This window comes from Citrus clementina, unplaced genomic scaffold (assembly GCF_000493195.1).
Source record: "Citrus clementina cultivar Clemenules unplaced genomic scaffold, Citrus_clementina_v1.0 scaffold_5, whole genome shotgun sequence".
Classification (NCBI taxonomy): Eukaryota; Viridiplantae; Streptophyta; class Magnoliopsida; order Sapindales; family Rutaceae; genus Citrus; species Citrus x clementina.
The window spans coordinates 9,475,229-9,501,234 of NW_006262201.1; the positions used below are offsets into that span (position 1 = coordinate 9,475,229).

The following is a 26,006-nucleotide window of genomic DNA, read 5'->3' on the forward strand; positions in this document are numbered from 1 at the left end:
TTATTTATTTATTGGGATAATTAATTTTATAGCTCCTAAAGAGTCTTAACTTTTTTTTAATATTGTAATACAGAAATTACAACTGATATCTTAAGGGAGGACTGAAACTGACTCTCATAATATTTTTATGGGGGCTCGAACCATTGTAAATGTAAAGGTTCTCTCACGAAATTAAAGACCTATTTTAAAAGTCTTAATTTGAATTCTAATGTCATATATCATTCATTTATTAGATAACTAATTTTATAGTTAGTAAAATTATTTAATTATCTTACCATGGATGAAAATCATATCTATTGGAATTCAAATTAAAATTTAGATGTTAGAATGCTTAACATTATTCATAACAAAGGTAAAATCCATTGTGGGCCGACACAAAAATCAATATGAAAAATATGCATATATAGAAAGAAAAAGGAAAATGAGTAGACGATAAAATTAAATGATAGCTCGCATGCACGCACCCTGAAGAACATAGCCAACTTTGGAGCAATCAGCATAATGGGGAAGAGCAAATCCTCCTGGCTTCAAAAGAAGGATGCCTGCACCAACCTTGGATTCACCAAGCAAATTAGATCCAGTACCTGGCCAGCTGTAGTATGATCCACCTTCTCCCTCAAAAATCTTCTTGTTGGCAAATTTTGGTGATAAATCCAGAGCCATCAAGTGCTTTACAAATTAATTAACACAGTAATAATAAACAAAATTAATAAATAAAGCTAATAATCATCATCATAGATAGACAGATAAAAGAAAATTTCATATTTTTAGTGGATGAGAACTTAAAACTTACACTCAATAGCATACCTCTTTGAAGAAAATGATAGGAGTATAGTTTCTAATTTGAAAAGAGCCAAATGACTTCACGAGTACTTATAGAAAGATACTGAGGAACGATAAGGATATTTCCCAAATAATTTGCAAATGACACCGACAACATCTGGATTTGACAATTATTTGTCCATCAAAATGACTATCTCTATGCACCGACAAATAAAATCCAACATAATTTGTAAATGAATGGTCCATTAACTTCGTGGGCATTCAACATGTGACCATTAAATAAAATCTTCCGTACACGTTGCCTCGTTCATTCATGCATTCCCCAAATAAAATCTCAACTCTCCATAGGGTTTTTGTCATATGCGTTTTTTGTTTGCGTGTACTAGTTGATGATATATGGTAAGGTTAACAAGTCATAAAAATACAGTCTGAGCTAGAAGCAAATATGGCCATTGCTGAAGGATTTCCAGCATCTCGTGTGAGGCACAATTGACGCAACAGAGCAGCAGCATTTAATCACACTGATTGATTGACAACAACAGCATTTAAAACGAACTGCTGCATTTGTTTTTGGACAATTAAATTTTGGGCGGCAAAAGATTAAATGTTTTTCTTGGTAACTTTCTATTAGTCACTGAGTTTTGATGTGTAACTTTAATATTTAAATATAAATGCCCATGTCTTTTGGTATATTCATGAGCGAGTTTGGTTCTTATAGCGTATAGGAGCTCAAGGGTAATTAACTCATGATCAAAAGTTTACTCAAGAATCAAAGGTGGTCTCAAGTTTATATTATTAGTCAAGCAATTATTCTCTGTTAATAAAAAAATAATATCCTTAACATAAATATTGAACCATGGTTGTTTAAAAAAAAAAGTGAAGCAGAAATATAAATATATTGCTTTTACATTTGGCAGTTAATATTTTTATTTCAAAAAATCACTAAAATTAACAATTCTATATTTTTCAACTGTTGCCTATCAAATTCATATGAATTTCTAGTTTTATAAAATAAAAAATTCAATCTTACCCTTAAAATTAAATTAGATCCAAAAGTGATGAAGATAACGACAAATATATTTTTGATAATTTTTTAAAATACAGGGACTAACACCCGATTTTATATTGAGATGCTATAACTTTTAAGTTATATTTATTGTGGAAAAAAAAGTTGCACCTATAACATAAAAGTTAATAGTATATGGTAAAAATAACTTTAAAATAATTATTTTTAAAAATTTATTAAAGATATAATATTTTTTTATCACACCAAATACTTTAGTACTATATCCCAAACAAGGCCTAAGTTAATAATTGTGTGCCAAACCTAGAATATACCCTTCGGACAATTAATTTTAATTATGCCAAATGAAAATAGATATTGAAATTTTAAAGAAATAAAACTCTATATAAATAAATAAACAGAGATTTTCTTATTCGAAATGTCCCATGACCTTCAACTAATTATGCACTTGAATATAATTACCAGCTATGTAAGCTTAAGTTTATTTGCCCTTCGTACTTAAGGTTTTTTTTTTCCTTAATTTTTTAAGTGGTAATGTAGGTTTTCAATGCCTCAAATTTTATTTACAGTTTAACTTATAAAACCACTTGCTTCAAATCCTACTCACACGAAGGTTGGGGAAAAAATTTTGTTTTTTCAATCATGTACTTCGTTATGTACTTCGTTATTGATTAACTACATGATCGTTACGTGATTGATTTGAACTCCCATCTTGGAGTCTTTTGGGTTTTTGCCATTATTGAACTGGTACGTAGGCCACCGCTTGATGCGTGCCGCAATTTGACAGTTAGGCTTTACTTGTAACATGCAGTGAATTAGACAGAAGACTCACGTTGACAGGGACCTTTGTGCAATTATACGAGTCCATCAACATAGCTCGAGCCCAAAAGTTGATCCACGATTGAAACAAGTTCACAAAAAATAGTCTTTCATGAGTTCGGCGTAGCACCGGATCCGTCATTGCTAGTATGACCGTGTGAAATAGCCTGTACTCCATGGAATGGTATTTGTACTCGTCGGGCCAAAATGGTGGTTCTTTAGTAAAAGTTCATTATTCTTTTTTGCATGTGTTGGGTGACGGCGTCAATTATGAGATAATTCTAAATCATGCAAATGAGAGTTGACCATTCGCTACGACCATAAAGTTGTTTAAGTGGTCAAATCTCTCGTATAAGTTGTTTTGCATGATATCTCTGACCTTTTACCATGACGTATTCAATCTTCAATGCATGGCAAACAATTGAAGATCATTACTTCAAATTCTAATGTTTGAAAATTTAGGCTTCTATTCTTTTTTTAATTTCTTTTTCTTGTTTCTTTAACCTTCAATTTGTGGGTCTTTCTACGCTTTCTTGAAGTCTCAACGTTAGTATTGGGAAAAAAAAATGAAAGTATAAAACATATGATATAAAAATTAAAATTTTGGTGTTGAGATGATCATAGGCCTCTATTTGTGGAATGTTCATTGCTTTATAATAAATTTACTAAAGGTAAGAATTTATACAAGGGATTCTGTGTTCTCTAAGTAATCTAAGCTAACAATCCAATGCTAGATTTGTGTTACCCTAGCATCTAGATGTCACCATGGCTCTTCGTACTATGTGGAGAGAGTTTTGTCTTCAAATAGACAAATACGTGGTCGTCTGCGTTTCCTTCAGCGACAAGGTAGCTCCAACTTGCTTGATAATTTTCTTCAATGAGAGAGACGACAGCGTATCTTTGGGATTCCCTACATTAGTTTTGGGCTTTTTTATTGGGCTGATTGCTCGAGTAGCCCATGAAGCTATTTTCTACATTTAAATAACGGTACAACTAGCTTTATCTTCTAAGAGGGTGTTTCCCACTCCTCGTTACATGAGGTTGCACTGTTATATTTGGCTGCAGTAAGTTGTTGCATTAGGGTTTTTTTTTTTTTTAATTTATTCTAATAATAAATAAATATAACTTTTCAATTTAAAATAGTATCATATAAATATTAATTTTTATTTTCTTTTATTTTTACGGTATAATTAATAATATAAATTAATAATTTATTATTAATAATATTGTATTATTATTATATTCAAAATATAATTGAATAATCTATTATTTAATTATATTATAATAATTAATATATAAAAATTAATTATTTTTAAAGAATTTAATATAACTAATAATAAATTTTAAAAATAAATAAATTTGAATAATATTAATTTAAATTAATACTGCTATAAATAATGATATAAAATACTATTACATATAATACAGTACATATTGCACCAAATATGATATAGCATTACAGCTTAGTACACCTTAATGCAATATATCGTAAAGCAATACAGCTAAACAATATAATACGGTGTGTCAAACGCAGCCTAAGTGGAAAAATAAAAAATCACTCGAAAATAGACAATATTATTATCATTGTGTTGAAATTACTAAAGAATATTAGATTTTTTTTTCCAAATGTTTGGTTCCTTATCAATTTTCTTTTACCAACAAGAAGGAAGTTACAATAACTTAATTTCACAGTTCCAAAATAGCCTGACTATTTTAAAAAGAAAAATATCCACCAACCATCTTTTTCTTTCAACTTTTTAAAAAATAAACATATATATATACATATTTTGCTTAATTCCACTTGAACTTATATTTTCTTACACCCATTCACTTCTGTCTGCATGCTGTTAGGAGAACTAATAGAAAATTGGACAAATAACTATATTTGCTCCAAATGTAAAATTACAGTTTTGCCCTAAATAAATGAAAAAAAAAAATAGAGAAGTTGTGGCTGGCCAAAACCTAATCCCAAACTCAATCCAGTAATTGAAGAAATCGCGACTAGCTGTAGGAGCTCGATAACGGATAGTAGATCTTTGAGGCTCGAGCCGTTGGCAGCACGACCATTAATTGAGATCGAGCTACTGGTGGTAGAAAAAGGGATGGAGATCGGTGAGAGGTTGGGGTACATAGTGGAGAAGGGAAAGAGATATGCTGTTGGACTAGGGAATCTAGGGAAAATGGTGTTGCTTGTTGACGTTTCAATGGAGATTGCTACTGAAATGCTTATGGTGGAGTGAAAGTGGTGGATAATAATGGCTGTAGTGGCATGCTGTCGGAGTTTGAGGAGGGTGATTGGGAGGAGTTGCAAATAGGGTTTGGGGATATTATTCTTTCTTGGCATAATAATGATGTGATGTAATGTGAAGAAAATGGTGGTGTCAATCTAATTGCTAATTGCAAATAAAGGTATGAACATTGACTTCATTACATACAACAAAACAAAAATACATGTCTATTCTAGGGAAAACAAAGAAATTAGGTGAGTTTGAACATCTCCACATTGTTTATTCTTCAAATTAAAACAATGATTGATTAAATTATGATGATTATCAATGACATCTTCACCCTTGGTCTTTCTTGCAGCTGCCCTTATTTTACACTACTACTCCTTATAAATCCGATCTCTTCGCAGAACTCTTTGGAGAGGTGAAGGCACTCGAGGTAATCCTCACGAAGGATAGAAAAACCCTTCGGCTCTCTACAGTGCAACATTCATTCGTTGAAGCCAATCCAGAAATCATAGCACCTCCCTTTGTTGCTGTTGATTCCCCATCCTGATGCCATTTACTTTCTTCGATCTCTGCTGATGATCGACTAATTATGAAATAAAGAATTTAATTGTGCTGAAACAAAGCATTTTGAGAGGTAGGAAGAAGCTAAAAAACTATGTGAATTTTTTTTTTCTTTTAGGACAGGGTCAATTGATAATTTTATCCTTATGACATCAATAAGGTTTGAACAACATGAAAACGGAAGTAGATGAGTGTAAGAAAATGTAATTTTAGGTGAAACTTAGCAAAAAAAGAAAAGATATTTATATTTTAAAAAAAGCATGTGGTCAATAGATAAATTTTCTTTTAAAGAATTCATTAACTTTTTGTTCATTTATTGTGTGCCCAAAAAAGATAATATCTATTCAATTGTTAGGCCAAGGTTATTATAATCGGTAAAAATATCAATTCATAATGCGATATATAGATGAATATGTTTATTATATGTATAGGATGGGTTAAAAAGTTAGGGCCAGCTTGACCTAGGCTTGCAAGTTTTGGGTTAGCCTTTTAAATGAGGGTCTAAACAAGAGATTAAGAAAAAATGCCCGAGTCGAGACTAGTTACCCTCTATTTAAGAAAAAAAAATTGTTTAGAATAATAAATTGAAATTTAAAAAATAGAAAAATAAATAAATAAAAACTCAAATCTCTAATTCATAAATCAATCATGATTCAGAAAATTTAAAATCATAATACTAAACTCTCTCTAAGTGTTAATTAATTAAAAGGGTGTTTGAATTAAATAAAAAAATTAAATTAAATCTCTAAGCTTTTATTTATTTCATTATATTTATTTTAAAATATTTATTTTCTTTAATTTATTATTAATTATAACACCTTGTTAATTACTAATTCATTTTAGGTTTACAAACAATAAAAAAAAAAGTCCAAACTCGGCACGAGTTCAGCCCAAGCCTAGTCCTTATGCTTCTCCTAAAATGGATTTGAGCCTATATTTAGAAAAGCTCTGCCCAAACTCTCATTTTACTATCCGTAGACATGTATAATTTTGTTTTATTTTGTTTCAAATGGCCTCACAAAAACTTTATGAACTCCGCAAAGAAGAATGTAATTTATAAATATGTACATAGGAAGCGAGTGAATTTTTGAAGGAAGTCACAGAAACAATAAGCTTTTTATCTCGGGCTAGATGCAGAGAATAGGGAAAGTGATTAATTAAACAAATACCATCCCAATGTACCCAATGCGACTTCTCATATCTTTTTTAAAAAATTAGACTAGAAGCATGTGGTGTGACCAAGCAACTTGCTATCACCAACAACTATTCACAAAAGAAAAAAAAAAAGTGTTCCACTAAAGTTCTCTGATCAGATCTTCATCTCCGAACTGTTACTCTCTCTGTACTTCAAAGCTCTACAAAATCGATGGAAGCCCCTTATCCAACAACACCCATATCTCCATCGACAACCCGCATCGGCTGGATCGGCATAGGCCTCATGGGCTCCCCCATGGCCTCCCGCCTGCTCGCCGCCGGCTACTTTCTCACCGTCTTCGCTCGCAACCCATCGAAGGCCCTTCACCTCCAATCCCAAGGCGCCTTCCTCGCCACCTCCCCGCAACACCTTGCTCAATCCTGTGACGTCGTTTTCACCATCATTGGCGGGCCCCCGGACGTCCGGTCCGTCGTCATCGGTCCCACCGGCGTCCTCTCCGGGCTAAACCCGGGAGGTGTCACTGTCGACATGACGACCAGCAGCCCCAGCCTCGCACGTGAAATATCAAACGCGGCGGGTGGGAAACTCTGTTGGGCCGTCGACGCGCCGGTTTCAGGAGCTGACGCCGGGGCACGAGAAGGCAAGCTTGCTATAATGGCCGGCGGGGACAGCCGCATTGTTGAATGGCTGTTGCCGTTGTTTGAGGTAATGGGCAAATGCACGTACGTTGGAGGAGCCGGATGCGGGCAGAGCTGCAAGATAGGGAATCAGATAGTGGGGAGTGCGAACTTGGTCGGGCTGAGCGAAGCTCTGACGTTCGCGGGGCGGGCCGGGCTGGACCTTGGCAAGGTTCTGGCGGGCTTGAAAGGCGGACCGGCGGTGAATAAGATAATGGAGCTGTTCGGGGAGAAGATGATTGAGAGAGACTTTAGGCCCGGTGGGTTTGCGGAGTATTTGGTGAAGGATTTTGGGATTGGCTTGAACTTCGTGGAAGAAGATGAAGGTGAAGTGGTGGCTTTGCCTGGAGCTGCATTGTGTAAGCAGCTGTTTATCGGCATGATTGCTAATGGGGATGCCAAGCTTGGCCTTCAAGGTGTCATTACTGTTATAGAAAGGCTCAATGGCATTAATTAGCAATAATTAGAAACAATTAAGATGACGATGATGATGAGGAGGAGCTTTGTTAGTTTCTTTAGCACTTTTGTTTCCCTTCAAGTTTCTTATTCAGTCTTCTTTTTTTCCAATTCTTTCAAGTGGGGGATTTTTGGGAAGGCGGTGGAATTAATTTAATTTAGTTTTTGAGGTAACACCATCGATTTCTATACACGCAATCATATTCTATAAAGTAAATAACGGGAAAAAATCATTCTTTTCATGCAATAGTTTATTTTATCTTTACTTTTTAAATAATAGTCTAAAACATCGTTAATTCAGCATTAGTTGAATATCATTTGTTAGTAATTGATTAAAGGTAAAAAAAAAAATTTCATCAAAGAGAAAATTAGAAAAATAAATAAAAATTAATATATAAATAAAAATAATTTTATCTAATTTCACTAAACACAAAATACTGAAAAAGATGAAAAACTTATATTTCAAGCTTTTCTTTTTTCATTTCTTTATATTTTTGCGGCATGAAAATCCTGTAAACCTTAGATCTAAGTACCAAAAATATCACAATTTTTTATTTATATAAGTATACTATCTAATTACACTGTAAAATGACTTGAATTGAATTAAAGATAAAGAAGATATTTAGTACATGCAAGCACATAAAAATTGATGGTATTTTTGAGTTTTTCTTCTAATGATTTAAAGATATTGTGTTAATTACAGTTTGTTCCTTATGACAATTATTCAATGACTATATCAAACTATATCATCATTGATTTTATTTAAGAAAAAGTTAATGAATTTTGTATACTTTGTAGTGTTATTTAATTGTGTAAAACAATTATTTTAATATAATTTATATCACTTTAATGAAAAATCATATTTTGCCCTTAATGAATTACTAGTTAACGATTTTACACTAACGGTGAGTTAACGAAAGAATATTTTAAATTATTGTTTAAAAAATAAAGATAAAATGAGTTATTACATTAAACTCTCCGGATGAAAAGTACATTTTCCCGTAAATAACAGTGCACACATGACTAATAAACTATTTAAAATATAATTTTAAAAATTTACATAGAAATATATAGGGAAATTTACACCAATAGCCATAAAAATTTTGGCTTTTTCCATCTTAACCCCCCAAACAAATTTCTATCAACATTAGCCATAAAAAAGCCTTTGAGACCAAAATACCCCTCTCTCTCATCTCCATAATGTTACTTTAAATCAGCCATGGCGGCAGTAGAAACACGCTCCATTTCGAAAATGGCGTCGTCAGAGATTTTGGACTCGGTTTCACTGACCTCGTAATCTTCAAGATCAGAGAAGCTCGCTCTGTCTCGGACTTCCCTACGTGGGCTGCCGGAAGAGCATCTGTTGGAGCCCGTTGCCTGGAAGTGTTGGTGCGACAGGCGCCTGTCGCACCAAGTGCCTGTCGCACCAAGTGCCTGTCGCACCAAGTGCCTGTCGCACCAAGTGCGACAGGCACCTGTCGCACCAAGTTTTGGTGCGACAGGCAGCCTGTCGCACCAAGTGTTGGTGGTTCTTTCTACCCCTTGATCCTTCAGGCGAGTTCTCCCTCTCTTCCTTCTCCACCTTGACCACCACTCTGGAAGTGTCTTCTTTTTGTTCTGTAGAGAAACCGTAGCTTTCCAAATCAATAATTAGTTGATTACCAGTAGGAAGGAACTTGCTAGCTTCCTCCATTCCTTTCTTGAACTGCAGGACATACTCCCTATCACTAAGCATGTTCTGAGCCAGAAACTCGTTCACAGAACTCATCAACCCACTGCCAATAGTAGTCATGCTATCTGGTGGGTTGACAGAAAATTGCGAACTATGCTGCTGTGAATTGGACTTCGAATGGTAATCCTCAGGTAAAGGGTTTCGTAAAAAAGAGCCATTAAATTCTGCAGTATCACCAACCAACAGTGATTCGACAAAATCACTGCCGCCGCTACTGGTGCTACTAACAGCACCAGAATCACTATTAAAATCACTGCTATTATTAGAAAATATATTGCTTTTCTCACCACTCCCGGAATTCAGGTAGACAGAGGGTTGAGGTTGATTAAGTGATGGAGGATAGTATGGCTGCCGCTCACCAAGTACTTCATACAACGATCTCTCAGTGGCTTGTAAAGCCAACGGATCATAAAACATACACGGCTTCTCCTCCATTTTCTCTTCCATGAGCATCTGGCTTATGTACTTGAGAACTGGGTCTGAAGAATCACTGTCATCCGAGGGAGAGGAAGCCTCTCCTTCCGGACTCCAGCCTGAGGACCGAGCAAAGGAGCTTCCATCCGGGCTTAAACTCGTAGAGGCGCCCAAAGATTCTAAGTCTGGACTCGCAGTTGAGGATGGAGTGATGATACCAGGATCAGGATTAAGGGGATTAAAAGGGATATCTAAAAAGTTTAGATAAGGTGAGGGAATAGTGAACTTGAATCCATTTTCAGTATTTGAGTACTGATTTGCATTTGGTACAACGGTTTCATCATCAACTTTGAAACCACTAATGAAATCAGAAAACCGATTGGAATTTGGATCTATGGAAATCGCAACAGCCAAAAGCCTCAACTCTAAATCTAAGTTCAAAATAAAATAATGGAGATACAAATGCATGACGGTGACAAGCTGCTAATTCATAAACTGTGTACGTATTTTGTGTAGGGTTTTGAGTTTTTTAAGTACGTACTAAATTACTCTTATAGGAAATATATGGTTATTGATTGATTAGGCTACTTAACTGCGTCTAACTAGCTAGGGCTCAAAGTAATCCGACGCCGCCGACGATGGGAGGTTCTTCGGTTTGGGAGAGATGGGAGAAAGAGAGATTGTTGGGGGAAAGATGAGAGAGAGGGGTATTTTGGTCTCAAAGACTTTTTTATGGCTAATGTTGATAGAAGTTTGTTTGGGGGGTTAAGATGGAAAAAACCAAAATTTTTATGGCTATTGGTGTAAATTTCCCAAATATATAAGATCACTTTTTTTAATGAGTGAAGATCAAAATTTATGAAGTCTCTACATGAAATCCAATTAACTCATAACCGTTGATTAGATTAACACCGAATCAAACGGTATAAATTTTCCTAACGTGGATTCCCATGAGTTATGGTGCACGGCCTCACAAGCTCACTTCATTTTTCACTCCCCAAAGTCCATCTTCTCTCTCACTCATCAACTCTGCAAATATGGAAACTCCTTATCCAAAGCCCATTACTCCCAGCAAGACCCGCATCGGCTGGATCGGGATCGGCGTAATGGGCAACGCCATGGCTTCCCGCCTTCTCTCCGCCGGCTACTCCGTCACCGTCTACGCTCGCACCTCATCAAAAGCCCTTCAGCTCCAATCACAAGGCGCCACTCTCGCCGCTTCACCGTTCGACGTCGCCAAATCAAGCGGCGTTGTCTTCTCCATGGTGGGCACCCCACAAGACGTTCGATCAATTGCCCTCGATCCCGACGGCATCGTTTCTGGCCTCAACCCCGGCGCCGTCTACGTTGACACCACGAGCAGTCACCCTGCCCTCGCGCGGGAAATATTCAAAGTCGCAAGAGAGAAAGATTGCTGGGCTGTTGACGCACCCGTATCCGGAGGCGACATTGGCGCCCGAGATGGGAAATTAGCTATATTTGCTGCTGGTGATAGTGCTGTTGTGCAGTGGCTGACTCCGTTGTTTGAGGTTCTGGGGAAGCCTACGTTTATGGGCGAGGCGGGTTGTGGGCAAAGCTGTAAAATTGCGAATCAGATTGTGGTGGGAGCAAACTTGTTGGGACTGAGTGAAGGTTTGGTGTTTGCTGATAAAGCGGGGTTGGATGTGAGAAAATGGATGGATGCTATAAAGGGAGGTGCAGCGGGATCAATGGCCATGGAGTTGTATGGGGAGAGAATGATAAAGAAGGACTTTAGGCCTGGCGGGTTTGCTGAGTATATGGTGAAGGACATGGGAATGGGTGTTGATGTTGTTGAGGAAAGTGAGGATGAGAGAGTGGTTGTGTTGCCCGGTGCTGCATTGGGCAAACAGTTGTTTTCGGCTATGGTGGCTAATGGTGATGGCAAGTTGGGCACACAAGGGCTTGTATCTGTTATTGAGAGGATCAATGGTAAGTAAGTTCTTATTTTTGATTGTGTAAATATATATTGAATCTTGGATGTGACTTGAGCTACCTTAAGCTTGATTTACAAGTATTTCAGTGGTGTTATGTATAGACTGTGTGGATATATGTATATTGGAGTAAAATGATGTATTAGGCATATTCATGGGCTAGCCCTTGGATGGAGGGGGTTCAGTAATTATTGTGCATATACACATTTGTAAAATCAAAAGCATTGAGAAGCAGAACAGAGCTTGATATTTTGAGAGAATTTCATTTATAAGTTTTCTATTCTGGTTTCTCGAAGTTTTATCATGTGACTTTGAGTCTTTGACCACAATGCATGTTTTCCATACTATGGGCTTCTTTGTTAAGATCATAGCTGTTGAGCAATATACCATGATTTGAGTTTTTTGAATCATTGGGGTTACCATAACTTATGTTCCAAGGAATGGGGTATTCCTTCAATTGTTAGACCTTCGGGTTTTGCTGAAGTTTTGGGGTAAACTTAAAATGTCCTTTGGCATTTCCAATGACATATAGTCCCCACCCAAATCAGAAAATGCTGATAGATTCTTCCGAATTTTCACTAGTTTCATGACTCCTCCATAACTTATAATTATCTAACAAAATTTTCTTGTATTTTAACTGAATTTTTGCAGCTTGATAAGCTTCCACATGTATGTTCAAGGCCTGTTTTGGTATTTTTTTTATTATTAATTGCTTGTTGAAATATTTATTAAGGCAAGTTCTTTCTTCATTTTGATACCTTCAAAATATTTTTCCCTTCCTCTATAAATTGTAAACATTATCAAAGTCAATATGCATGTGAAATATCAACAAGATCTCATTCGTGGAGTTGGTTTGCCTCTGCAATCAATTATTTTGATCCCTTCATGTTTTTGTGATTCAAAATCATAAACATATAATATGCGTGATTTTAGTATGAGTTTGGCATTCCTCACGTTGCAAATGATACTATTAGTTTATAAATGTTGACTCAAAAATATGGTCAAGCTAATGGAAACCGAATATGCAAAACGTAAATATAATTGACTGATAATTGGTGTGGTTCAGCTTCTGGCCGAAGGCCCATAAATATATTTAAAGCAAATTCATAGTGGAAAAAGGATTGAAATGATAGTTTTTAAGTAAATTTCCTTATGTTTGTAGTTATTTCCCTCTGCTTTGCAGAGACTTACTATTGGTAGTAGCTTGCTCTTCAGAAGGACTCGAGTCAGATTCTAATGAGCTGACTTTACTTAGAACATAGTAGGATTTGAATGGAACCACACTTGTTGGTTTTATGTCAATCTTAAACTATCTGTTATTCCTTTTTCTAGTTGGATCTACTGGATGTATTTGTCTACGTTTAGAAACTCTCTTTGGGCTACTCTACATAACACATAAGTAAGTGATAAATTTTCCAAATGAGGAACTTGTAAGTTGAAAAGTAACATAGTAGGCGTTATTGTGTATGTGTTAGGATAGGCATCATCGTGCCAATCATTATGTCGATTTCAAAGGAACTGTGCGTATGACAAAGGAACTGGCAGCTAGGTCAAAACAACTATTATATCAGAGCAACTTTTTTTCCCCCTTGTTTTGATTCTATCAGGTAGGTGTCAAAGCAGCAACTTTGTTTCTTTTCTTACTTTGACTCTGTAGGGTAATTGTCAGAGCAGAAATCTTTGTCGTTTTCCTGCTCTTAACTCCATTGGTTAGTGGTTAGAGCATGGGTTTTGCCTCTTTGAAGAGTAGAGTTTTTGTTTGCTACTTTAACAATGCAGGGTAGGTGTTCGAAGTATTAAATGATAGTTTTTCTACTACTCTATTGTATACTCTGCCCTTGTAGGCTAATATGTTATGTAACTGAATATAGTTATTTTACTATTTCTAGTATGGAAGTCTTTTTAGAACACTTTTTGAGATGACTATTAGAATGATCTTGAGATAGCAGCTTCTTTATTCATACAATATACCAAATTCTATCAATTGATTTCAGGCCTGGCTACCTTTCATTTGTTATAAGGTATAACCAGTCAAAAATCAGTAATTGGAGGTGAATTAGGTGGCCCGGTTACTTATTTTGACCTGGCTGTACCTTACAGCAAATGTGAGGTAGCAAAACCCTTGATTTCAATGCCAAGCAATCTTCATCCTTCTTATCTCGTGGTTGCAACATGAAAAGAACAACATTCCTGGTTTCACACCCATTGCTTGGAGTTAGTTTAGGGAGAGGGTTTAAAAAATAAAAAAGAACAATTTCTGCTCAGACACTTATTATATAGAGTTAAGAGAACGAAAGGAGGCAACTTCTATTCTTGACTCTACTATGCAAGGAAAAGAACAACATTGTTCGTTTGACACCTAGTGCTAAGACTCATTTTAGGGGTGGGGTGAGGGGTTGGGGGGGGTGGTGGTGGTGGTGGTTTGGGGGTGGTTTTAGGGTGGACAGTTTTTGCTCTGACACTTTTTAACTTGAGCAGGAAAGGAGGCAAATTTCTATTCTGACTCTACTATGCAGATTTAGGGTGGGAAAAGAGCTAGGCTCGTAACTTACATCTACCTCGAAGAATCAGAGCAAGAAAAGAGACAACTCTTGCTCTAACACCTATCCCATAGAGACGGTGCCCCAAAAAAAAAAAATTGGGATCATCTTTGACATGTGAATAGTTGTGCTATAATTGTTATGCGTATAGTTTTTTGAGATATGTGAAGTGATATGCATAATGGCTTACGAGGTTATGAATTTCTCTCTTGGAGAACATATAACTTGTTTTAGCTTCGTAAAAGTTCTAAAGTAGATAACTGCATTTAGTAGGCTCAACAAGTATTTGGCTAACTAAAATAGGAGTGTTGATGCAGAATTCTAGTCAATTAGAGAATTAATTTAGGTGGGGGCGATAAATAAACACAGACGATTAATGTGGTTTGGCCCTTTGCCTATGTCCACGGATAGAGAAAATAAATCTTTTATTAAGATCGCAATTACCATTAAATTCTCATTCTTTTTGTTTCTTTTTTCGGTGCTTGTTCCCTATATTAAGAGACTTTTTTTTCTTATAAAAAAAAAGACTTTTTTTTATAGCTCTCTACAAACAATTTATTTTAACTGAAATTCATCTTAATTCTCCTCTATCCTTTAGGAATTGAATTACAAGATATTATTTATCTTCCTACTGATTCTATTTGTGTTATGCCTCATTTATTTTACTTTTAGATCGAGTAATATCCTTCAATTGTTGAATTTTATTTAACTGGGCTTAATACGACAATATCTCCTCTATTTAGACTTGCCCTTTTGCGTGGTCCATGGTTTTAGTCCCTATGGGCTTATAGTGCACGACTTATTTTGTTATCTCCTACTCTTGAGGTGCATGAATTACGGTCCCCACACTTGGTGGAGCACGGTCTTTGTTCCCTGCTCTTGGGAGCATGGCTCCTGCTCTCCATTTGGGGGGGGGGGGGGGGAGGTGGGGGCATGGCTATTAGTCCTCATTCTTGGGGGGCATGGTTTCTGCTCTCCACTCTTGGGGAGTATAACTCTTGATTTCCATGCTTACGGAGCATGATTTTTCAACTTCGCTATTCTCGCACACTCTTTTGTTAACTTTTTACATATTTTGTAAAATAATTACTCCCTATCTCTTAGTTTCTAGTTCCATCGAAATTAGAAGCATAAAAGCTTAGGTCGTTTTTCTCACCATACCTTTTTTATAAACCATCTTTTACACCATTTATTGACATCGTTAAGTTTCTATCTCTTTGGATTTCACTTTCCCTAGTGAGTGTTGTCTCTCTCTTTCTATCTCTTTAGATTTTTTTTTAGAATTGCTCCTTATCTCTTAGTTTCTAGTTCCACCGAAATTAGAAGCATAAAAGCTTAGGTCGTTTTTCTCTCTATACCTTTTTTATAAACCATCTTTTACACCATTTATTGATATCGTTAAGTTTCTATCTCTTTGGATTTCACCCCTAGTGAGTGTCGTCTCTCCCTTTATTTTTTTTTAGAATTTTCAATGTCTTTAAATTCCGAGAATAGTTCTAACTCTTTCTACCATGATTGTTTTGATGATGATCATTATCCTCTATCAATCAACCAACCATCTCGTGTTATAAATTTTACTCCCACATCATTCATCTCCGATAAAGAAGAAAACTTAGTCCAAGTTCGGACATAATATCAGCCCTTAAAAGAGGAGTTTTTACCATATGAAAGGCTCATTAATCGGTAAACTCGTTGAAATTGACTAAATGTGGGGTCAGGGAAACCTCTTAATTTCCATGCAACGTACATGCCAATCATGGCACACCAAACATTGGGGCAAATATGTGCCAGAGCATAGTTAGGATAGATAAGAATGTACATAAAAAAAAGATGTAATGGTAACTCAACACCATATTGGAAAAAGTCAGGGTGAAAAACGACAACTTAAGGATGGGGTTGATTGACAAGTACACCAATTTGTTCTTTTCTAAGTTCAATTGAACTTGGAATCTTATATTTGACTATAAGGGATGAGATAAATTTTTCAGCTATCTTATTTTCTATTTTATTGATGTACCAGTTAGAGTTGGATTGAAAGTTGGTTTGGTTATCAAGGATAAATGATGCGAGAGTAAAATTTACAACAGGAGGTGATTGGTCGATTGATATAGGATCATCAACAAAGTAGTCATGGTAGAAGTTAGAACTATTCTCAAAATTTGAAGACATTAAAAATTCTAAAAGAAAAATAAAAAAAAACTAACTAGAAAAGTGAAACTCAAAGAGATGGAAGTTCAACGATGTTGACGAATGGTGTAAAAGATGTTTATATACAAGGTATGAAGAGAGAAATGACCTGAGCTCTTGTGCTTTTGATTTTAGTGGAGCTAGAAACTAAGAGCTGATGAGTAGCTGTTGTGCAAAACATGTAAAAAGTCAACAAAAAAGTATACGAGAATGATGAAATTGAAAAGTCATGATATTTAAGAGTAGGGAGCAGGAGTCATTCTCTCCAAGAGTGGAGACCAGCAACCATGCTCCCTAAGAATGGGGATCAGAGATCGCGTTCTACCAAATATGGGGACTTGAATTCATGCATCCGAAAAGTAGGGAGATAGTAGAACAAGTTATTGACCATAAGCTCATGAGGACTGAAGACTTAGTTTTAAATCATGGACCATGTAGCAAGACTAAGTCTAAATAGAGGAGTTATTATCATATTAAGTTCAACTAAAGGATAAAGAAGAATTATGATGAGTTTCAGTTAAAAATATATTTTACCTATAGAGAGCTATAAAGAAAAGGTCTCTCTTATTATTGGGAATAAGCACTGAAAAAAGATAGTAAAGTGAGTGAAAGTTTGATGGTAGTTGCGATCCTAATGAAAGATTTATTTTCCCTACCCCTAAAAGTCGGCCAAAGGCTGATCCACATTAATTCTCTATGTCTTTTCATAGCTCCTACATAAATTTATTATTTAGTTGATTATATTTTTACATCAATAGATTGTATAAAATGTGTAAAAAACTAACAAAAGAGTGTCTAAGAATAGTGAAGTTGAAAAGCCATACTCTCCAAGATTGAAGAGTAGGATCCATACTCCATAAGAGTGGGCCAGAAGTCGTGCTTCTCGAGAGTAAGGAGCAGGAGCTATGCCCTCCCAAGAGCAAGGAGGAGTCATGCACTCTAAGAATAGGACCAACGACCATGCTCACCAAGTGTGAGGAAGCTCACCATGTGTGGGACCAAGGATTGTGCTCCAACAAGTGTGGAGATCAGAATTCATGCTCCCTCAGAGTAAGGAGTAGGAGCCATCAGCCATGCCTCCCAAGAGCGGGGAGGAGGAATCGTGCACTCCAAGAATAAGACCAACAACCATGCTCACCAAGTGTGGGGACCAAAGATTGTGCTCATCATGTGTAGGGACCAGAGATCGTGCTCCACTAAATGTGGAGACTAGAATTCATGCACCTCAAGGGTATGGAATAGTAAAATAAGTCATAGGCCATAAGCCGATAGGGATCAAAGACCTAGTTTTAGATTATAGATCATGCAAAAACAGTAAGTCTAAATAGATGAGCTATTGTCGATTTAAACCCAGCTAAATAAAAGTCAACAATTGAAAGATATTGCTTAGTTCAAAAGTATAATAGATGAGGCTTGACGTGGATTGAATCAATGAGAAGATAAAGAACATCTTATAATTCAAATCCTAAAGGATGGAGCAGAATTAAGATGAGTTTCAGTTAAAAGTGAATTTTGTCTATAGAGAGTTATAAAGGAAATGTGTATCTTAGTATGGTGAACAAGCACTGAAAAAGAGTAGTGAAGAGAATGAGAGTTTAATGGTAATTTTAATCCTAATGAAAATTTTATTTTCTCTACTTGGGGACATAGGCCAACAATGGAATCACCTTAATGCTTGCTTTTTTTATCGCCCCCACCTAAATTAATTCTCTATTGACGGGATTTTTGCATCAACAAGAAGGTTATAGAACTGTAGAATATTAAAGTAAATTTTAGTTGGGGACTAAAGAAAAGAGACAGAAAAAATAACTTTATAGTGTCATTGTAATTCTCTTTTCCATGTTGAATTTGTTCTATTTTTCTTCTCTGAAAATTCCTAATGATTCTCCAAAATAAATCTAATGCAGTATTCACCAAAACAATTAATCTCAACTAGAGGTGGTCAATGGGCTGGACGGCACGAGTCACGGTATGTGTTTGTACAGCACAGCACGGCATGAGCACGTTTTGGTAGAGCACGTGGCATGGCACGACACGTATGTAGGTTAGGCTAGACTTAGAATTTTAGGTACGTGAGCCTTAAAAGCACGGTACGATTAGAGATGGGCCAAAGCACAACACGCAATAAGCATGTTTCATTTTTTAATGAAAGTAAACTTAAAATTTTATGATTTTATAAATAACTTAAAATTGAATCTTTTAATATATTTTATTAGCTCAAGTTTTTTAAATCTATTTAATTCTTAGTTTCTAAAAAAATATAATTGATTTATGTTTATAATTTATTAAATAAATAATTGATATCATGATTTTATAAATATGTATTAATATTATTATAAACTATGATATATGACTTTACGTAATTCCAAGTTAACAATTAAATTAATTTTTTCAAAAAATTATTATTATTTTAGTCGTTAAGTACTAAAAGGAATTCTAATACTATAGAGTCAAATTTAGTAACTAATATTATATTCTCCTATTATTATTAATTTATTATTATTGAATATGGACTTGAGTTTTGGATTTTTTATTCTATTAGATTTGAATAAAGGCACATGAATCAAAAAAAGCACATAGGCTTGAAAAAAATAAGAAAATAACTTGGCATGCGTTCTTAAAAAAAGAAAAAAAGAAAAAGAGCTTAGTGTGTTTTTTTTCCTAGACACGGCATGGCACGGCCCACGGCACGGCACCACACGTGTGGGCATGACACGAGCGGGCACGGCACGTGTGTTGGGTCGGGCCTAAGCAAAAAAAATTAGGCATGACACGACATGACATGAAATGCATAGTTGACACGGCATGACATGAGCACAAGTACGCGTGGGCTTTCTTTGATGGGCTTGGGTCGGCACAGCACGGCCCGTTGGCCATCTCTAATCTCAACAACAAAACACAAACACTTCCAATGGGCAATAAAATATAATCAAGGAAAATAATCAAACATTCACAACTCACAAGACTATTTTTATGAGAAAACTTTCGATAAATTTTTTGATGGTTGTAAATTAATTTTCCTTCACTTTTGATTGAAAGCTAAATCAAAGTCAATCTACTTGACAAAATAAATAATGTTCATAAGTTGATTCTACTAGAGAAGATAGCATGTAACATCTCTGCTAGTCTTTAGAAGAAAGAGTTTGCTGAAATTCTACGGATGCTAGGATTCTTTTAAGGCTTATTAATTTTGCATTTAGCAGTATATGTTTTTATTTCTGTCAAAAATTACATTTTTGACACTTGGTTTATCAGTACCTATTATGATATGATGGTTTTAATCTTTAGTTCAAAAAATTGTAATGCATCTCGTGATTAATAATGTTAGGATTTGAAAAGAGATTTTGTTTTTGTGCTTTATACATTGTTTGTATCTTGATATATGTTTAGCATGTGCCCTTTTTATTCAACATATCCGAGGATCACTAATAAAACCCACCTTGTGATATTCTCCTTGACAAAAATCCAAATCCTTGATTAAAGCTAAATGTGGAAACAACTATGAGTTATCTGGTTTATACATCGACGGAAATAGGAACCGACTTGAAATGTATAAGAATAATAAAACTGATTGACTGGATCAGTATGCTCTATGTCAAGCATTTGAAATTTTCTTCATTGTTCAATGTTTTAAATGGAACTCGTACATAAAAATATTTGGGCATTACACAAACAGATAGATATATTTCCTTGAGTTGCTTTGCCACATCTATCATTGTTGGCCTATTTTCCAGTGATTCATTGACACATTGAGAGATAACTTTTACAAATTCTTGTAATTGCAGCTCTTTCCAAGGACATGATCTGTTTCTAACAATTACAGGATCTACTAACTTAACAAATCTTATCTTCAATATTCTTCAAATACTCTAGTGAAAAACAACCATCATCATCTGCAATGTGGACAAGATCGCCAGAGACTCTTTGTCCAGTTAAAAGCTCCAGCATGCCAAAACTAAACACATCACATTTCTCATTACAATCACCTGCATTCATGTACTCCAGTGCTATGTATCCAATTGTTTCCATTACTCCATCATCTAAATGAGTTTAATCTTCTAGAATTGATGCAACCAGTGAAAAATGAAATAATTTGGCAACATTTTGCCCATCGAGTAAGATAATGGTCTGATATCTCAAAACACAATTGGTCTAGCCAACCTAAGATGAAGATATGCCACTGCATTTGTAGTCTCCATTGCGATCTTTAACCTATCCCTCCATTGTAATGGTAGGGAATGTTGATGGGGACCATTGCGAAGGCGATTGTTGAAGAGTGCCATATTCTACAGATTCGTACACTAGGGTGGTGATTTTAGTCTCCAAACAGCATCCAATCAACCTCAACATTCTTGTGGCTTATTTGTGATGGAAATACAATGTTGTTGAAACAATAAGGGTGGTACTCATTGTTAAAATAATCTCGTTCAAACTTCATAACAGAGATTGCGTGATTCTACAGAAAACCTCTATACAGTACACAATATTCGTGTGCTATAGCTTTCCGCTTATATTGACCCGGAGTTGGAAGCTCAAGTGGAATTTAGTCTACAGATTCATACACTAGAGTGGGGATTTTAGTCTCTAAGCAACATTTAATCAACCTCAAAGCATTATTGTGGCCTATTCTGATGGCCCTCATTGTTACGAAAATCTCGTTCAAACTTCAAAACAGAGATTGTTCGATCCTGTAGAAAAACTCTATAAAGTACACAGTTTCCGTGTGCTATAGCTTTCCATTTATTATAGTTGTTAGTAGCTATCTTGAGCTCTTTAGCAGAAAAACTACGAATTGGAGTATATTTACCATTATAACATATAACCAACTTTTCAAGTAAGCGTTTGCCATTTTTGTATTATCTTCCTTTTTCTGATAGTTTGTTCTTCAAAGTTATGACATGTGAGATAAAAAACTTTAAGTTTATCATTTCCTTTTGAGTTTGTTGACATTCTTTGGCCCAAGTATCATTTTTCCTAAAACGGTCAGCAAAAATACTAAAAATATCCTTCTGGCCACGTCTTCATTTATGTGGCGCTTAAAAAGTTGCTTTTGCCCCCATGATAACTAAACGATGACAAGAAATACCAATAAGATATACAATCAAAAGTTGCTTTTGCCCATACGATAACTAAACGATGACAAGAAATACCAATAAGATATATAATCTTCCTATAGATCTCTAACCAGTTCTATAAATTTATGCATTTAAATTTTTAGAACATTTTATCATATTATAATTAGGGATGTATTTTCTAATAGTTTATAGTGGGCAAATGAGTGAACTAAACTAGAGGCAGACCCAGAACTTTACAATATCTTGTGCTAAATTAAAAAAATAATAAATTTGTACTAAGTGAACATGAAATTTCATATATATAGATGAAAAAATACACCTAATAATTGGGAGACATTAGGAGCCTTACATGTAAAATCCACATTGTAAATAAAAATAATTTTAAAAAAGTAGTATAAAATAACAATACAATCCCAAATACAAATTTACAACCGAAATTGTACTTTTCGAGGCTTTGAAATATAAAAATCATGAATTACAGAATCCGAGTCAACAATATCAGTAATTTCTCTTTTAACATAAATAACCATACAATTTGAAAAAACTCATTTTCCATCTTACTACGAAGCGATGTCTTGATAAGTTTTATGGCTAAAAATACATGCTCTGTTGTGGTCGTGGAAATAGGAAGAGTCAAGACTAGACGAATTAATCTATCAATAAAAAAATAGTGCTATGACTTTTTTGTTTCAACGAATCATCAACATAGCTCAGAAAGGGAAGTAATATTTTGAAACCGTGGATGAGAAAGCATATCAATTTTATAATGTTCTAATTCTCTTCTCAAAGCAAGCACATTATTTAGAGTGAAATCATGAGGATAAAATCGCTTAGCAAGAGAGCAAATATTGTGTATATCAAATGATTTGAACCCATCAATTAGATCAAATGCCAAGCTCAAAGTAAGGAGTTCTACAGTTTGCTTAGAGATTCTACTATTTAACTCCATCAATTGAAAATCTATTATAACATTAAATATAGCAAAGTGATAATGATGTTAAATTGTAACATAATTTTTTTATTGACAAGAACGCCCTGTACCTTCCATATAACAATCATTCATATCAAGTATAGTAATATTGTATTTTTCACATAAAGATACCACACTTCTAATAAAATTATCTGATCCACTATCTCAAAACTCCTGCAAAAGTCTTCTTGTACTTGAGACATAATTCAAAGCATTCAAGATGTCCAATGATTTTGTCTATAATACTCAACAAAGAATATCAGAAATTTCGAGAACTTTATTCAATAAAAGCAAAATAAACACAAAATCAAAGGATTTCATCTCCTTATATACACTTTTAGCTTCTCCATGCATATCTCAACTAAATCCATCATTAATCATCTTTTCTGAAACTTCAAGAATTGCACCAAACATCTCAATAAACCTACTAACTGAAGTAAAATGTGAGCTCCAATGTGTATCTCCATCTCTTTGTAAAGTTCTAACTTGATTAGGCCCTGTACCAGTCTAAAGTTCTTTTAAACCTATCAAATCTACAATTTCTTTTTCTCCAGCAGATTTTAACTAAAGATAATGCTTGAAAGAAGCACTAGCAAAGTTAATAATAGAACTCAACTTTGAAAAAAAAGAGTCATACCTCATGCACTTTTTTAGATACTATAACTAATACGAGCTGTAGTCGATGAGAAAAACAATGTACATAATAAGCATTCAGACAATTATTGAGAAATAAAGATCATAATCCATTCCATTCACCCGCCATATTACTAGCACCATCATACCCTTGACCTCTTAAATTTTTAATTAAAAGATTGTACCGAGCAAGCACATTGCATATTTCATTTTTTAAAGTCAAGGACTTTGTTTCATCGAATTCACAATTTCAAAGAAACGTTCTCGAATAAAACTATCCCAATCAACATATCTCAAAATAATAGTCATTTGTTCTTTGTGAGATTCATCTAGTGCATCATCAACTATGATACAAAATTTAGTATCACCAACTTCCTCTCGAATCTTGTGTCGTACTTTATTAGCAATAATATTCAATAACTCCTTTTGAATTTTTGGTACTATGTATTGGGCATTTTTAGGAGCATTTTCTAACACAACTTTATTAATCTCCTCATTCATTGTTGCTAACAACTTAATTAATTCAATAAAATTTCCGTGTTTAAGAGAATTAATCGACTTATCATGACCTCTAAAAGCACATGCTTGTTTTGCTAACCACTTGGTAGTTACTATCAAGGTTTTAAGATGTAGTTTATTCTTCAAAATTTGTTGTGAACATTGTGCATTCATCCTCTTATCAATATGTTTGGATGAATCCTTTAAATTACTCCATTTTGACATTGCATCATTGTGAGAAGAACCCTGACCTCCTTCATGTTGAGCAAAAGGATATATTTTTTCACAACCAACATACTTCCAATTTTGAACCCCATCAACAATGAATGCATCATTCTTAAATGGCTTGTCATGAAAAACATGGAAAACAAAATGCTTTCTCTTTTGATATCAAATACTCAAGTCAAGGAAATTTCGAGAACCAAGAAAATTGAAATCGACGATTTTGTATACCATGTTTAGTCGATGGATGCTTTTGTAGTTTGGGTTGAAATAGTCCCATATTTATATGCGCCATCTGCACATCTTCACGTTTGTCAATGGTAAAAGCACTTATTAAAAAGCATAATCCGGGATCACGTTCTAAATAAGGAGTGTCAATAGTAGACGGAGTATCAACTTTCTCAAATTTGACTCTTTGCCCTAGGTGGAGAACTTGAGGTATCAATGTTGCACACAGAACTTGTTCCATTTAATGATTGACCATCATTTACTTTAATAAAGAATGAAAGGAGAGTTTTCCTCGGTTGGGATTTGTTGTTTGACATTATAACCTATAACAACATGTAATTATGTAAGAATCAAGAAATCATTAAAAGTGTTATAAGCTATATATTCTACTAATTTTAAATATATTTAAAGTCACAAAATCAAAAACTCCATGTTAAAAGCTCATACAAGACAATATATGGTTAATACAAATACTCATGCCTATCAAATTTTTGACAAAAAAAATTGTAAAATCTTAGAATAATAAGAAAAAAATTAATAGATAAACAGTGAGATTTGAGTTAATTTAATTAAATGGAGAAGTTCAATAAAAATTTTTTATTTATTTATTAGACAATTTATTTTCTACTCATTCTAATATAGAGATGCCAACCACCGATTAGAATTATTTATTAACTAACAAATCAACAATCACCAAAACAATTATGACCCAAATCTCAATTGTTGATATTTGTTTAATTGTTTATACTTTATACCTAAATATTGCAAGAAAGAGAATCATAGAAAAGATTCTTTGATTTCATCCATGCTTGTAAATGAATGAGAGAGAGAGAGAGAGAGAGAGAGAGAGAGAGAGAGAGAGAGAGAGAGAGAGAGAGAGAACTGTAATAAATTAATCCATGCTTGTATATGGGGGAGGGAACTGTAATAAGTTAAAATAGAATGTGATTTTTACCCATTAAAAATTGAATGAAAAGTGCTTGAGCTGAAAGGAAGTGAAGCAGGGGACCACAACAACTATGGGAGCGAAGGATTTTATTGTTGTTGCGGATGGATGCGAAAGTGGGAAACATAGAAAGGTAAAGAGGAATAAGTAAAAGTGAATGAATATAAAATTATTTTATGCATTAATAACAATTCTGTAATTTTTAATAACTTTTTTTTTTGGGCTAGACTGGGCAGGCACAGGTCCACCACTGAATTGAACCCTAGTATTAATTGGGAGGGAATTAAAATTTTAAAACTATATATATATATATATATATATATATATATATATATATATATATATATATATATATATATATATATATATATATATATATATATATATATATATATATATATATATGAAAGAAAACAGAGATGTGCTGTTTGGTTGAATAGAAAATTACAGAGAAAATTCTCGATACTTGTATTTGATAAAATTCAGTTCTTAAGAGCTTTTACAAATTAGTACAAGTATTTATATTATTCCTTACACGTGAGAATTGCTAGTAACTTACTAACTAACTAACTAACTTTCTTTGAGCTGGATCACTAATACTTGACTAATCACGCTGAGCTGTTATTCTTCACTAACAACCTTCTGCTGACGTGGCTTCACCAAGCTGCTTGAATAATGAGCAGCCTTGACAGCCCCCCTCAAACTCAAGGGACAGGACATGACGTTGAGTTTGGCCCTAAGATAGTTAAAATGGATGAATGAGAGTGGCTTGGTCATGATGTCAGCTACCTGCTCCTCACTTGGTATATATTGAATGTTTAGTTCTCCAGCAAGAACTTTGTTTCTAACATAATGAATATCAATCTCAATATGCTTTGTTCTTGAGTGGAAAATTGGAT

At 34.6% G+C, this 26,006-nt stretch overlaps 4 protein-coding genes across 5 annotated transcripts in view; 2 read left to right on the top strand and 2 right to left on the bottom strand.

Moving 5' to 3' along the window:
• The window catches only part of LOC18042446 (glutelin type-D 1), a 4,345-nt gene extending 3,432 nt beyond the window's left edge, over window positions 1-913 (bottom strand). Inside the window, exons 1-2 of one of the 2 annotated variants that reach the window (XM_006431798.2) lie at window positions 808-913; window positions 465-669 (exon numbers count right to left, since the gene is read on the bottom strand). In XM_006431798.2, coding sequence (XP_006431861.2) covers window positions 465-663 — 199 coding nt within the window. In that variant the 5' untranslated portion in view covers window positions 664-669; window positions 808-913. Of the gene's footprint in view, window positions 1-464; window positions 670-793 lie in introns of both variants that reach the window. The other variant, XM_024184391.1, reaches the window with a different exon arrangement.
• A 5,616-nt stretch (window positions 914-6,529) lies between these two features.
• Window positions 6,530-7,742, top strand: LOC18042134 (probable 3-hydroxyisobutyrate dehydrogenase-like 3, mitochondrial). The gene has a single exon (XM_006431804.2). The coding sequence runs from the start codon at window positions 6,788-6,790 to the stop codon at window positions 7,709-7,711; it is 924 nt and encodes a 307-aa protein (XP_006431867.1). The 5' UTR covers window positions 6,530-6,787; the 3' UTR covers window positions 7,712-7,742.
• Window positions 7,743-8,913: 1,171 nt separating this feature from the next.
• LOC112097871 (scarecrow-like protein 14) lies at window positions 8,914-10,324 on the bottom strand. The gene is made up of 2 exons (XM_024183463.1): window positions 9,227-10,324; window positions 8,914-9,087 (listed from the first exon to the last, which is right to left on the bottom strand). The coding sequence occupies exons 1-2, from the start codon at window positions 10,322-10,324 to the stop codon at window positions 8,914-8,916; spliced, it is 1,272 nt and encodes a 423-aa protein (XP_024039231.1).
• A 492-nt stretch (window positions 10,325-10,816) lies between these two features.
• On the top strand, window positions 10,817-12,084 carry LOC18041629 (probable 3-hydroxyisobutyrate dehydrogenase-like 2, mitochondrial). Its single transcript, XM_006431805.2, has one exon. The coding sequence runs from the start codon at window positions 10,894-10,896 to the stop codon at window positions 11,812-11,814; it is 921 nt and encodes a 306-aa protein (XP_006431868.2). The 5' UTR covers window positions 10,817-10,893; the 3' UTR covers window positions 11,815-12,084.
• The last annotated feature ends 13,922 nt before the right edge of the window (window positions 12,085-26,006 follow it).